Source organism: Cotesia glomerata, linkage group LG1 (genome assembly GCF_020080835.1).
Source record: "Cotesia glomerata isolate CgM1 linkage group LG1, MPM_Cglom_v2.3, whole genome shotgun sequence".
NCBI lineage: Eukaryota > Metazoa > Arthropoda > Insecta > Hymenoptera > Braconidae > Cotesia > Cotesia glomerata.
The window spans coordinates 33,690,464-33,702,871 of NC_058158.1; the positions used below are offsets into that span (position 1 = coordinate 33,690,464).

At 28.1% G+C, this 12,408-nt stretch overlaps 4 protein-coding genes across 6 annotated transcripts in view; 1 reads left to right on the forward strand and 3 right to left on the reverse strand.

Moving 5' to 3' along the window:
* Window positions 1–1,484, reverse strand: part of LOC123275195 (integrin alpha-PS4-like) — a 2,062-nt gene extending 578 nt beyond the window's left edge. The window contains exons 1-2 of the mRNA XM_044743149.1: window positions 979–1,484; window positions 4–304 (exon numbers count right to left, since the gene is read on the reverse strand). Coding sequence (XP_044599084.1) covers window positions 4–304; window positions 979–1,392 — 715 coding nt within the window. The 5' untranslated portion in view covers window positions 1,393–1,484. The remainder of the gene's footprint in view (window positions 1–3; window positions 305–978) is intronic.
* Window positions 1,485–1,905: 421 nt separating this feature from the next.
* Window positions 1,906–6,910, reverse strand: LOC123275217 (DDB1- and CUL4-associated factor 5). Of its 3 annotated transcripts, none has more exons than XM_044743184.1 (9): window positions 6,761–6,910; window positions 5,920–6,208; window positions 5,653–5,833; window positions 5,304–5,573; window positions 4,995–5,221; window positions 4,696–4,910; window positions 3,717–3,984; window positions 2,772–3,633; window positions 1,906–2,729 (listed from the first exon to the last, which is right to left on the reverse strand). In XM_044743184.1, the coding sequence occupies exons 2-9, from the start codon at window positions 6,113–6,115 to the stop codon at window positions 2,456–2,458; spliced, it is 2,493 nt and encodes an 830-aa protein (XP_044599119.1). In that variant the 5' UTR covers window positions 6,116–6,208; window positions 6,761–6,910; the 3' UTR covers window positions 1,906–2,455. The 3 variants fall into 3 exon arrangements, with proteins under 3 accessions (XP_044599119.1, XP_044599118.1, XP_044599120.1); XM_044743183.1 differs by lacking the exon at window positions 6,761–6,910 and adding an exon at window positions 6,360–6,482; XM_044743185.1 differs by lacking the exon at window positions 6,761–6,910 and adding an exon at window positions 6,360–6,480 and having other exon boundaries at window positions 3,162–3,633.
* Window positions 6,911–6,915: 5 nt separating this feature from the next.
* LOC123275222 (nucleoside-triphosphatase THEP1) lies at window positions 6,916–8,300 on the forward strand. The gene is made up of 4 exons (XM_044743194.1): window positions 6,916–7,052; window positions 7,613–7,784; window positions 7,850–7,955; window positions 8,031–8,300. The coding sequence occupies exons 1-4, from the start codon at window positions 6,998–7,000 to the stop codon at window positions 8,298–8,300; spliced, it is 603 nt and encodes a 200-aa protein (XP_044599129.1). The 5' UTR covers window positions 6,916–6,997.
* A 58-nt stretch (window positions 8,301–8,358) lies between these two features.
* Window positions 8,359–12,010, reverse strand: LOC123275219 (serine/threonine-protein phosphatase 5). Its single transcript, XM_044743186.1, has 7 exons — window positions 11,724–12,010; window positions 11,109–11,498; window positions 10,738–11,024; window positions 10,362–10,467; window positions 9,819–10,269; window positions 9,653–9,734; window positions 8,359–9,268 (listed from the first exon to the last, which is right to left on the reverse strand). The coding sequence occupies exons 1-7, from the start codon at window positions 11,815–11,817 to the stop codon at window positions 9,209–9,211; spliced, it is 1,470 nt and encodes a 489-aa protein (XP_044599121.1). The 5' UTR covers window positions 11,818–12,010; the 3' UTR covers window positions 8,359–9,208.
* Window positions 12,011–12,408: the final 398 nt, after the last annotated feature.

Consider the following 12,408-nt stretch of genomic DNA (forward strand, 5'->3'; position numbering starts at 1 on the left):
TACCTTCAGTAACCAAAACAGGCGTTCCATACCAACTGAAAGCTCCAGGACTTCCCAGCATAATATTCCAACTTCCATCAGTGTGGAATTCATGCATAGACATTCCCAATTGTCCCATGCCGTAGTGATAATATACCTGGCCGTTTTTAGCTCTTGACGTTTGTAAATGATAATCCGTCATAGACTTTATCCAGATGTCGTTGCTTCGGTTAAATTTATCTGGAGTGTCAATCTTCGAGTAGTAACACAATCCATTCATGTAGACTTCTGTTGATAGTTTTATTTTCCATCTGGGAGCACATACCTGAGTAGCAATAATTTATTTTTTATAATCCAACAATTTATATTTTGCAATTTTTAATATTTAATATTCTTCTTAAATCAGGAACAAGAGGACCAAACATGTACATCAACTTAATAATCCGAGCCCGGTCTATTAAATCAATTAAATTAGATGAAGAACTACTATTAATGTATTACTTAATAACATACATATGAAAATGTGACATAAACCAATTTATATGCTGATTTATTATGAAAATAAATTTGGCAAATATTTAATAATTTTTTTAAAAATAAATTATGACGAAAAAAATTAGAAAAAAAAATAGACATGTAAAAATTTTAAAAAATAAAAAATGCAATTTTTTTGAAAAAATTTGTTTGTTAAAAAAAATTAAAAAATTCTCTAGTGACTGCTAACTTTAATGTCATTGATTTATTTCAAAATATTTATGTGCTATTAAATAATCTTTAGTTAATCTGTCTAACTTTTTAAAGTTACTTTTCATAAATTTATAGTTTTAATATTTATTTACCATGCTACTGTTTTATAGAAATTATATTCTCGAAAAATTGAGTATATTAACACCTTATAAAAATACGTGTATTTTATTGTAATTACCATGTATATACTTGCCATTCGGCCACTGCCTTAACATTAAATTTAATAAATAAATTATAAAAAAAAAAACTTACCACAACTCTAGGATGTATGTGATTTTCTACGGAAATAGTAGCACCCAGCCATGAAAAATCTCTAATCTGGCTACCATACATTCCACCTAATCTGCCATTCTTACTATCTTCTACTATCCATTCTCGACATCGTCCATCAAAAGTACACTTAAAAACACTTCCAGGCTCATTGACATACATTGCACTAACATTAGCTCGGGGAGCTCCAACAATCACCGCTGGATTTTGATAAAACTCATCACTGTACAACGCAACAGAGTACCCGAAATAACTCCCCCGATCTCTGGGACGTTTGAATGGGTCTTTGAAGACTATAGCTTCATCGACATTTAAATTATACCCATCACTACTTAAAAATAAATAAATAAATATAATTAATAACTTAAAAACTGGCAGTAGGTTTTTACAGAACATTGTTATAATTCTTTGGTACAATTAGGATTAGAATTCATGCTGAGAAGTGTCGACGTTGAATGACTAGTCTGTAAACTAAGGATGTGGTTTTCTGGAAACCACTTACATCACATACAACTCTATCTGCTTGCCCTAAGACTGAGTGAGTAATCAACATGAAAAATATTAAATAAACATGTATCGTGGGACAGTGTCTCATAAATTAATAAATATTGTATTTCCGGTTAAATCATAACTTAAATTTATCTTGTCTTCATCTATTGATTTTTAATGATAATAAATTTTATTATGGTAAAAAAATTGATAATGAATTTTTTTGAAACTTATCATTTATTTTGTTTTATTAATCAATCAGAAGATATATAAATGTATGTATGATTAAATAACGATATTCAGCAAATGAATATTATAACGTAAAGCAACGACAATTAAATTTATAATTAAAATGTAGTAATAATCGTAATGACAAAAACTAAGAAATTATTTTATCTTATGTTATTTTCTCTTTTTTGTTGTAAAACGTGAGATATTTTCAATAAACTCAAACCAGCTCATAGTTTAAAATGACTCACGTTAAACATATATTCATTAACTATGCACAATCAATCGTTTATTTAAATTGACTGTATAATGAATCAGCGTAAAGAATATCAAAAGAAAAAATGTTGAATATATTAATATTTAAAAAAAAATATAATAATTATAATTAAACTTTAATAATAATTTAATATTATGACTTGATGATATATTAATAGCTTTAATGACAGACAAAATATAACGATGATAATTAAAATTTTCAAGAGATGATTTTAAAATATCTGTTTGTATTTAAATAAAAATACTTGGGACAATTTACTGTTGAAACCTATTATAAAAATATTCTCGGGCACTTGCACATCCCTATTTTGTGTATAAAAAGGGAAGAAGATTGACAAATATGCTCACATAATTTTGTTTTTTGTTACTTCGATTACTTCAGTGTTTTATATAATTTGTATTATTTTTGTTTTTTACTTTTAATTTATAAGACGACGATCGGAAGATATATTTTACGATTTATAAATTAGTTTGCTGATCTTTTACGGTACCCTTTTCGGGCAGCATCGATTTTTTTCTTAAGACATTCAAGACGTGTAAAAATTCTCTCATGATCTGAATTTTCGACTCCATTAAATGAAGTTTCTGGAGTTGAATCACATTTTTCTACCGTTGATCCACTGCCTGATGAAGCTATACCGCTATCAGGTGTTGGAGGTGGCATTTTACGATTAACTTTTACAGGAGTTGTTAACTCTTCATTTTGCATATCACTAATATTAATACTACTACTACTACTACTACTACTACTACTACTACTACTACTACTACTACTATTATTATTATTATTATTATTATTATTATTATTATTTATACTTGAATCATTGATATTAATATTATTAATGTGATTATTATTATTATTACTACTACTATGATTATTTTTAATTTTATCACGACTCGATTTTGATTGTTTACACCTTTCGGGTTTTCGTCTGTATCCTTTGCTAGTAGCTTTCTCGTTGTCGACTTTTAAACAGCGACGTTTTTTCGGAATATCCTCAGTATCATCAGAACTGGCACTAGAGTGATTAGATTCATTAAAATCACTGTCAACTGCTATTGTCTTGGCAGAGTAACGTGAACTACGTGAACTTATCCCAGCACTTGTACTTGGTTGTGCTGTATCAACAGCTAAATTATTATTGTTGTTATTGTGATGATGATTATTAACATTATTATTATTATTATTACTACTAGAATTACTTCCTAGTTCCTTAGAACGACTTTTACTTTTGGGAACACACTCTATATCACTTTCAGCATCACTAACTATTCTCAAAACAGTACATTTTCTTCGTACTTTATTTCTGGTTGACATTCGTATCTGTTTTTGTTTCGTACTTTTGACACGTGATTTGGATTTTAATTTACATCTACTCGTATACTTTCCTTTGTTTTCTCGCACCGTTTGATCTGAGTCAGAATCGTCGGCTCCTGTTAACGCACTCGAAGGCTTTAATGTTGAACCGTTTTCTAACGCTGCTAGTTTCATCAATTTGTCACGACAGCTGCCGATTAAACGAGTTATACGATTGGGAGATTCAAATGGTCTCTCGGGCGCAACTCCTCCAGGAAATTTGTGTCGTGTTTCTTTTTTAGCTCCTAGTACGCTTCTCATTAATTGCGTGTCAGACGCAGTTGAATCTGTGGGTAATAAAATTTACTACAGTAATAACATAACAAAGACTTATAAAGAAGAAATAATTAATAATAAGATAAATACAAACCATCAGAATCCGTTGAACTGTACTCAGGAGGAACAATTGTTACATCTTCAGAGTCATCCGGATCGCGCTGACCAGACGCTGCATCTGAACTCCATCCTTCAATCTCACGCTGTACTAGTGAGTCGAAGAAAGCCATCATTCGCGGATCTTCCCTTGTTGACTGATGGCTGTAATCGTGGGTCATAAATTGACCGCTTCGAAGTATCAATTTTTTATACTCATTGTGTGTGTATACTTTACGTTGTCTCTCTAATTTTCCATCAAATTTCTGCATACAAATAAAATATATTACTATTGAAAAATTAATCATATTTTTCATTATTACACGGAAAAAAGTAAACTGTAATAAATAACAGTCGATTTATAATAAGTAATGATCAACTGTAAAAAATTACTATTTCAAACAGTAAAATCGTGATTTTAAAAATCACTTTATAATATTTATCATTTAAATGCTATAATTTATTATTTACATGGAATAAAATATTATTTCAAATAGTAATATTCGCTATGTGAAAGTCCAAAATTTTAAAGTATAATAATTAAGAATTTTGACTTTGATATTTATCATTTTGCACCTAAAAAATGATCTTATGATGTGTAAAAAATATAAACTACAGTTACTAAATTTCTATACAAGCAACGTCAATATTTACAAAGTAAAATAGTAAAATTTAAACGCAACGCTAAAAATCAAACTATAATTATTGATTTGCTTGGACTGGTAAAATACATATTTTAAGAGTAAAATTTTTACTGTTTCAAATGTTAAATTCTCCGAGTGTGAAACTTTCCCTTTCTCCTCATAGTATAGACTATATATCGAAACGGCAATTTTTACTTTCTACATTAAGTTTTTTAATATTTACATTTGTGCCACCCCGATGTACGCTGTACTGTTTGAAACTATAAAAATTAACCGGAATCCGAATGAATTTTACAGTTTACTTTTTTCCGTGTAATTTAAAAATATGCTTACAGTTAAACTTCCCAAACATCCATTTCCAAGACTAAATGGGCTCCAAACTTTGATAATCTTTTCAACACCTGACGAAGCCAGTATGCTATGTCTTGAATTGTATCTTACATGATTTACGATTGAGCGATGCCCACGTAAAATCATATGAGCTGATTTAACCCAATTACTATCGTCTTTAGGAATTTTCCACATGTAGAGATTGAAGTCATCGGAACCTATTCAATTTAAAAAACAAAAAAAATAATTATATTTACAAATACTAAAATTATGAAATAAAAATATGAAAATTAAATCGTTACCTGAGAGAATGTATGATTCATCGTCTCCGGCAAAGCAACAAGACTTCATTGTGCAGCTATTATAATAACCCGGCTGATCAAAATGACACAAGAGTTTCGGCGAATCAACAGCATACAAAACAGGTGGTAAACGACGTTTTAATGCTAACAATCGGGTACCAGCTGAATTAAACCGAACATTCATGCAGCTTTGAGATGGGCCTTCAGCTCCATACCGTAGCAAAGATCTATAAATATGCAATTGGAATTAATAAAAAGAAATTTAATAAAGTAAGTAGAACTTTCAAATTTAATTTCTAGTGTATGTACTTTAGTGGTTTTCGTATATCCCACATGCTGACTCCTTCCTCAGCATTAGCAGTGGCGAGTTGTCTCGGTTCCACAGGGTTGAACATCACAGAATGAAAGGGAGTTTTGTATTGCGCCAAACATAGTGATTCAGAGCTACTGTGATTTCTTATATCATACACTAAGACTCTTCCGTCGTCGCAGGCACTAGAAAATATATTATCATCGTCTGGATGAACTGACAATCCATAGACTGGCTTTTCATGAAGGAAAAATTCCAATGGATCTCCACTGCAATTAAATAATTAAATAATTTTCAATTTATTGTATAAAATATAGACTATAAATAAATAAAAAAAATATTAATTACGTTGTCAGATCATGGACAATAACTTGATCGTCATTGCCACCTGAGAATATTTTACTGTTGCTACTATCGTATCCAAGGCAAAAAATATTACTATTATGTTGCGCTTTCATAGCCTTAGGTTTATCCAAACCTTGTAATGCTTGATCAACTTTCCATAAAAGAACTCTTCTGTCATCTCCACCTTTTAAAAGAAAGTAAATAAATATTTATATTTTTGATTTACCATCAACAAATAGAAACATCAATCAATATATAAACATAACAAACCTGAGACAAGAAGATGACCTTCTTTGGAGAATTCAATTGCGTTGACACAACCATAATGCGACATTAAATCTTTTCGATACAAATTCTCCGAGTTTGAAAATCTTGCGTTGATAAGTTGTTTGCAATAGTTAAAACGGTCATCAATTTGACGGGACAAAAAACAATAGAGAGGATTGTAATTGCAAGGACGAGCCATTTTTTATAAATTTTTATTCGTCCTAATCGTTTCACAATCTCTCAGAATCACCTCCGGGTAAAGTGCGTTTTAAAATTTTATTTTTCCTTCCATCTACAACATATACTTCCTATTAATATATTAAGCTATTAAAAAAATAATTATCTATTTAATAAATATTTCCTCGCGACGTGACAAAATAATTTTAGCAGTGATTTTGTTAAATTAAAAAAAAATCTAGAATAAATAAAAAAATGACGCCTACGTTAAAATGTCTCAATTTTTTCCAACAGCTTTCGTGCTACGTTTTAATTTATATCTTTAAGGTTGAGGTTCGACGCTACGTTTAGACTTAAGTGAAAAAAATCTACACAATAGCTGCGATTCAATCAGCTGATTGTTAAACTTCCCACTTCAGTCAGCTTCGATTCCTGCAATATTTAGTTTATATCATAAAGACTTTAACTGATAATTGTCTACATGTAATTATACCCAATTGTTGGTTGTAAATTATTATTATTATCACTTAATGTTTTTTTTCCGTTCAATCAACATCGATAATCATGAAGTATGTACAGCAAACTCTGACATTATGTTCGTTTTGTTGCGTGTTTTTATTTTTGTAAGCAAAAAGATAAATAAGTGAACATATTTTTTAATACTTACGTACGACGTTCGCAGCAGACGATGTTTTATTAATTAATATTCATATTTAATGTAAATTAAAAAAAAAAATAGATTAGTTTTTTTTTTTTTTTATATATTAATATAGATAGATGGTTTCAGGTGATATTATTGTAGAATATAGACATTTAACAGGAGAGAAATAAAACACACACTTTTGGATTATTTTGTTGACTACATTACCACATGTAACAAGATAGACAGGACACAACATTGATAATGGATACTTGCGCCACTCAACGGATATCCCGAATACTTTTAACTGGTCCACCAGGTATTTTAAATTTAAATAAATATTATTAATTAATAAAAAAAATATATTAAAAATAACAAACAATATATCTTTAATAATCTATTTTTAAATGATACTGAAGTTAGCTAACAACTGTCATTTTTTTTTAATTTTTATAAACAAATCAATAACAATAAAAAAATACTTCTAAAAATTTTCACCAAGAATTATTTTTTATTTTCATATGTGTAATGTTTTAATTAAATTTTTTTCATAATAATTTAAGAAAATTAAGTAAGCCGACATCTAAAGGTTTTTAAAATTTTTTTTATTGAAAAAATTGTTACAAAAAAAATTCATTCGTAAAAAACTTGAAAAACTATAAGTGCAATTTTTTACAAATATTTTTTAGTTCTAATTTAATAAATGAAAAAAAAATTAAAAATTTCGACTAACTTTAGTATTATAATAATTTCATTGCTAAAGAATTCTAAAAAAATTTCTAATGTCTTTTAACTTTAGTGTCATTATTTTTTAAATAAAGTTTTTATTAAAATTCTCTATTTTTTATACATAAATTAATTATACTTGTTTATTTATAGGAATTGGCAAGACAACAATATGCAAAAAAATACTTAAAATATTTGAAAAATACAATTTTAACTATGATGGATTTTATACTGAAGAAATAAGATCCTCGTGTAAATCAAGAATAGGATTTGATATTGTGCCGTTGAAAAATTCTGATCAACGAAATTGGCTTGCACGAACTGAGTATATTTAATGATTGATTTCATGTAGGAAATTATAGAATAATAATTAATATTTAATATTTCTAGGGCTGCTTTGGAAGGAAGAAAACCATCGAAAATAAAAGTAAGAAATTATCTAGTCTTTGTTGATAAATTTGAAAGTGTTGCGTTACCAAGACTACAATCAAAATCAGTGAGAAATAATTTTTAATACATGGTATATTAATTGTTTTTATAACAAGCGAAATTATTCCTTTATTTTTTTCAGGATATTCTGATGATCGACGAAATTGGAAAAATGGAACTATTTAGCAAGCAATTTTGTGACTGTGTAGAAGAATTATTTTTAAAAAATTCCTCAAAGACCAAGTTCATCGTTGCTACGATTCCTGCAAAAGATAGAGTTCCACAACGCCATCGCAGTTTATTTGAAAAACTTTATCAGAGAAGTGACTGTAAAATTTATGAAGTTAACAGACAAAATCGAGATAAACTACCTGAAGAAATAGAGAGTATAATTAAAGTATTAATGAATTAAAAATAATTTTTGATTTTTCTGAATATAATGTTGTATAAAAAAATGAAGAATAAATGGATTACCATATAAACATTATTTATTATTTAACAAAAAACAAAATATCAAATTGAAATTAATCCGTCAATCGAAAACGCGAATTTGTATAAAAGTTAATTACTATTAATGCGACAGAAGAAACGATTGACGGTTACATTGTACTACATATTTAATTTTTTATACTGAATTCACGTACGTATCAAGTATTTTATAATCATAATTAGAATTAATAATAATTTATCCTAATAATGGATAATTACAATCGAATAATATAATTACATGATTCGCTAAAATGAAATAAAAATGATAAAGACATAACATTTGTTTCATCCAATTAATTCTACATGCCTTTTTTTCTTTAGTTACTCAATGAGCCGAATTAGAAAAATAACACATTCAATTTCGTAATATTTTCCTACATTTTAAGATTACATTTAATAACAAGCTCCATTATCGAAACGAACGCTATTTTACAATCGATAAAAAGACTTCTAAAAATGAGAAAGCACATTAGCTCTTTATCACGGCATTATTTTGTTCTTTGTTTGTTTTATCACTTAACTACGTTGCAAAAAATTATTCATAGTCTATCATACAAATTGATTTTATATTTCTATTATGAACGTTGATAATTTTTCAATTTTTTGCTTTATATTTGTAAAAGTTCAAGCGTGTGTTGCTTTCTGTTTCAATTGTATCAAATATATTATGCACACTTTTATCGATCTACTTGAATTTTTTTAAATTATTATCAATATACTGTTATTGTTACCATTATCATTATTATTAATAATTAAATTAATTCATTGTTCTTACTAATATTAATATTATTGCTATTATAAATTAAACTTTTAATAATAGCAGTTATTTCATTAGATCATGAATTTCATCAACGAAGTTGCGTACTGCATTGGCCTAACATTCGGATGAGGCTAAAAAAATATCAATAATTTAATAAATACTACTTAGTAAAAATTTATTTTTACTTAAAGGGATAAAAATTGATTCTTTAAATCATATTTTTTAAGTATATAATTAAATGATTCAATTGTAATAATAAAAATATTTAGAATCTGGCGTAAGTCGTTCAATACGAGACTTGAACAGAACTTTGATTGTTTTTTTTTCTTCAACAATCTATTTTTGTAAGTGTTGATTTGATGAGTACTCATTAGATTGATTGTAAAACTTATTTAGATTAAAGTATAGACAAACTTTTTGAGCTTAAAAAGAGATCATTAAAAAAAATTAAAAAATCTCAATTTTTAACCCCTTTTGAAAATATTTTATCAAAAATAATTAATATTTTTTCTTACCACTGCTTCGTAAGATGTAAATTGCGGTTTCATGTCTTTGCCGTTAAGTGTAATGAAGGCACCACGGTTACCCATTGTATCGCTACAGTAGAAAATAAAATTTTTAATACTTACAACATATTCAAATAATACAATAGAAATGAATAATAAATGTCAATATATTTACCAATAGTTGGGAGCTGAGAAGACAGTTATACACTTTCCGTCATGACTAACTTCGTAACCATCATTTTTAACTTCATGGCTTCTGACTATGTAATCAAGACCATTCAGTTTACAGAACTCATGCGTCACATCAGGTCCGAATTGTACTCCAACACCTCGTTTGCTTGGTGCTCGACCCATCTGTGGTTGAGGATCAGACCATAGCAATTCACACATAACGCCTTCATCCGGAGGCTGTCGATTTCTGTCAGTTTCTCGGATTTCCTGGAGAGTGACATCGTCTCTTGAGAATAATCCGCCGTGCATTACGAGAACTCGTTTATTTATACAGTGGGCTAATGGCAACCAATTGTAGACTTCGGTAAACAACGCAGCCATTTGATTAGTGTACTTAGCCTTCACTTCACCGTCAAATCCGTACATATGATTCATGATTGCAGACTCATGGTTTCCTGGTCAAAGTCATTAATTAATATTAAAGTATATTATTAAGTATAATTTACTTATAATTATGATCATTGATTTGATAAACAATAAAAGTTACCTCTAGACATAAAGAAATGGTTTGGATATAATAACTTGAATCCAAACAACGTGAATATACATTCCACCGAGAATGAACCTCGATCTACAAAATCTCCATTGAATAACTGATTAAATTAATTAAGGAAAAAAATAATAATTAATATATTGTATTTTTTTTTTTTATATGTATTTTTAAATATTTTGTAAAATATAGGATAATCTGTAATATCTAGCTCTATATACAGATGCTCTTGCATCTCTATAGAAATGTATGCTGGAAATAAATAAATAAAATAAAATAAAAATTAAATTAAATTAAATTAAAAAAAATAAATATCATAATTATGATTTATAATACTGAAATGATTTAGTATTGTAGTAGAAAAAAAGGATACGTAAGGATTAGTTTCCGATGGCAAACCATTAAGTTCAAAAATATTCAACAGATCATAAAATTGACCGTGAATATCACCACAAATAGTAAATTTATTTTCATCAGGTATTGTAACGTCTATCAAACTAGGTTGCGCCATGAACCAGTTTTTAACGTCCAGAAGGATTTGGTAGGCATACTTTCTGTGTAATTTACATTCCTCCTTATACCATTTGAGTAAATCTTTCATAAAGTCTAACGTAACTTTACCGTTCTCTAATTTTGGTCCATTATAATCATCGTCAATTGCTGTGTAAAATTAAAAAAAAAAAAAAATGATTAATCATGCTGCCAATTACTTAGATAAGAATAGTGATAAATTTAATAACTAACCCATTGAATCTAAGTTTATAGAATCAGCAATGTTTTTTTTGTTATCATCAATTGAAATGGCTTTTTCGAACGCCAACTTTTTGACAATTTTAAAACACTCAGTGTACTTAAGTTTAGCATCTTGGTCGTGAGGTCGAGCCTTCGTGACTGTTTCAAAATCTTTTAGAGCTAATTTAAATTTACTTAATGACATGTAAGCTGCAGCACGTCGCCAGTAACCTTTAACATAGTTTTTATCCAATTCAATCGCTTTGGAGGCATCGTTTAACGCATAACCAAAACACTCCGTTTTAAGATATGCAAAACTTCGATTTCCATAGTACGATGCCATGTATGGATTTAATTCTATCGCTTTGGTGTAATTCTCGATGGCTTCATCATAACTTTGTACTGTAAAAATAAATGAATAAATAAATTAACCAAGACATAAAGTATTATTTCAGAATAATTAAATAATAAGTATATTTAAATAGAATCACATGGTGGGGTTAGAATATAACCAAACGAGTGACTATGAAATAACAAGGAAAATTGATAGTTATGAAAACATACAATTTTGAATAATAACTTGTTTTATTAATAAGTAATTAAAAATATAATAAATTATTAACATACTTTTGAAATATACATTCGCCGATTCTTTGAATTTTTCCGCCTCTGCGGCTTGTTCAGGGGACACAACTTTTTCTTTTACCGAATTATCACTCATATTGCTAATATTTTAATACTATACCACCGTAAAAGTGGATATTAAGTATTAATTATAAATAATATATTAATATATTCACTAAATAAGGCATTAAATTTAAATACGCGTGATAGATATATATGTATATATATTTTTTTACTCTACAGAAATGTGATTAAATAGATTAAATTTACAGGCGTCCATTTACTTTGAAGTTACTCACTTGTCACTACTTGATCGACCGATCGACCTAAATACGGCTTTCGACCGCAAGTGCAAATTAGACCTAACTTCATGCATAAAAGAAATTCGAGATCGATATATCGATTTATTTTAAAATCAAATACTGCAGTAGCACAAATTTTTATTTATTCGCTCAATTTTGTGTGAAAGTGTCAGTTGAGAAAATTCTTTTTTTAATTTTTATTAAAACAAAAAAATTTATTTCTTAATTTTCTAAGGATTCAATTAGAACGTTTGAGTAAAATAATTTGACTTTTTTAATTCTTTTTTGTAATGTACTTATATAGGTAAGAAGAACTGTGGTGTCGATAATTCTACTACTTAGTCTTAAATCAAAGGTTTTTTTTTCCTGAAATTTGGCATTTTCCG

Excerpts from the sequence above, each read along its gene's own strand:
- LOC123275217 (XM_044743184.1), bottom strand. The coding sequence starts at position 6,115 with ATGGCTCGTCCTTGCAATTACAATCCTCTCTATTGTTTTTTGTCCCGT. Across the intron at positions 5,574-5,652 it reads ATTGTCCATGATCTGACAAC|TGGAGATCCATTGGAATTTT; the intron begins GTAATTAATATT and ends ATTTAATTGCAG. Across the intron at positions 3,634-3,716 it reads CAGTTCAACGGATTCTGATG|ATTCAACTGCGTCTGACACG; the intron begins GTTTGTATTTAT and ends TATTACCCACAG.
- LOC123275222 (XM_044743194.1), top strand. The coding sequence starts at position 6,998 with ATGGATACTTGCGCCACTCAACGGATATCCCGAATACTTTTAACTGGT. Across the intron at positions 7,785-7,849 it reads AATTGGCTTGCACGAACTGA|GGCTGCTTTGGAAGGAAGAA; the intron begins GTATATTTAATG and ends TAATATTTCTAG. Across the intron at positions 7,956-8,030 it reads CAAGACTACAATCAAAATCA|GATATTCTGATGATCGACGA; the intron begins GTGAGAAATAAT and ends TATTTTTTTCAG.
- LOC123275219 (XM_044743186.1), bottom strand. The coding sequence starts at position 11,817 with ATGAGTGATAATTCGGTAAAAGAAAAAGTTGTGTCCCCTGAACAAGCC. Across the intron at positions 10,468-10,737 it reads CATCGGAAACTAATCCTTAC|TTATTCAATGGAGATTTTGT; the intron begins GTATCCTTTTTT and ends TAATTTAATCAG. Across the intron at positions 9,735-9,818 it reads TTCTCAGCTCCCAACTATTG|CGATACAATGGGTAACCGTG; the intron begins GTAAATATATTG and ends TTTCTACTGTAG.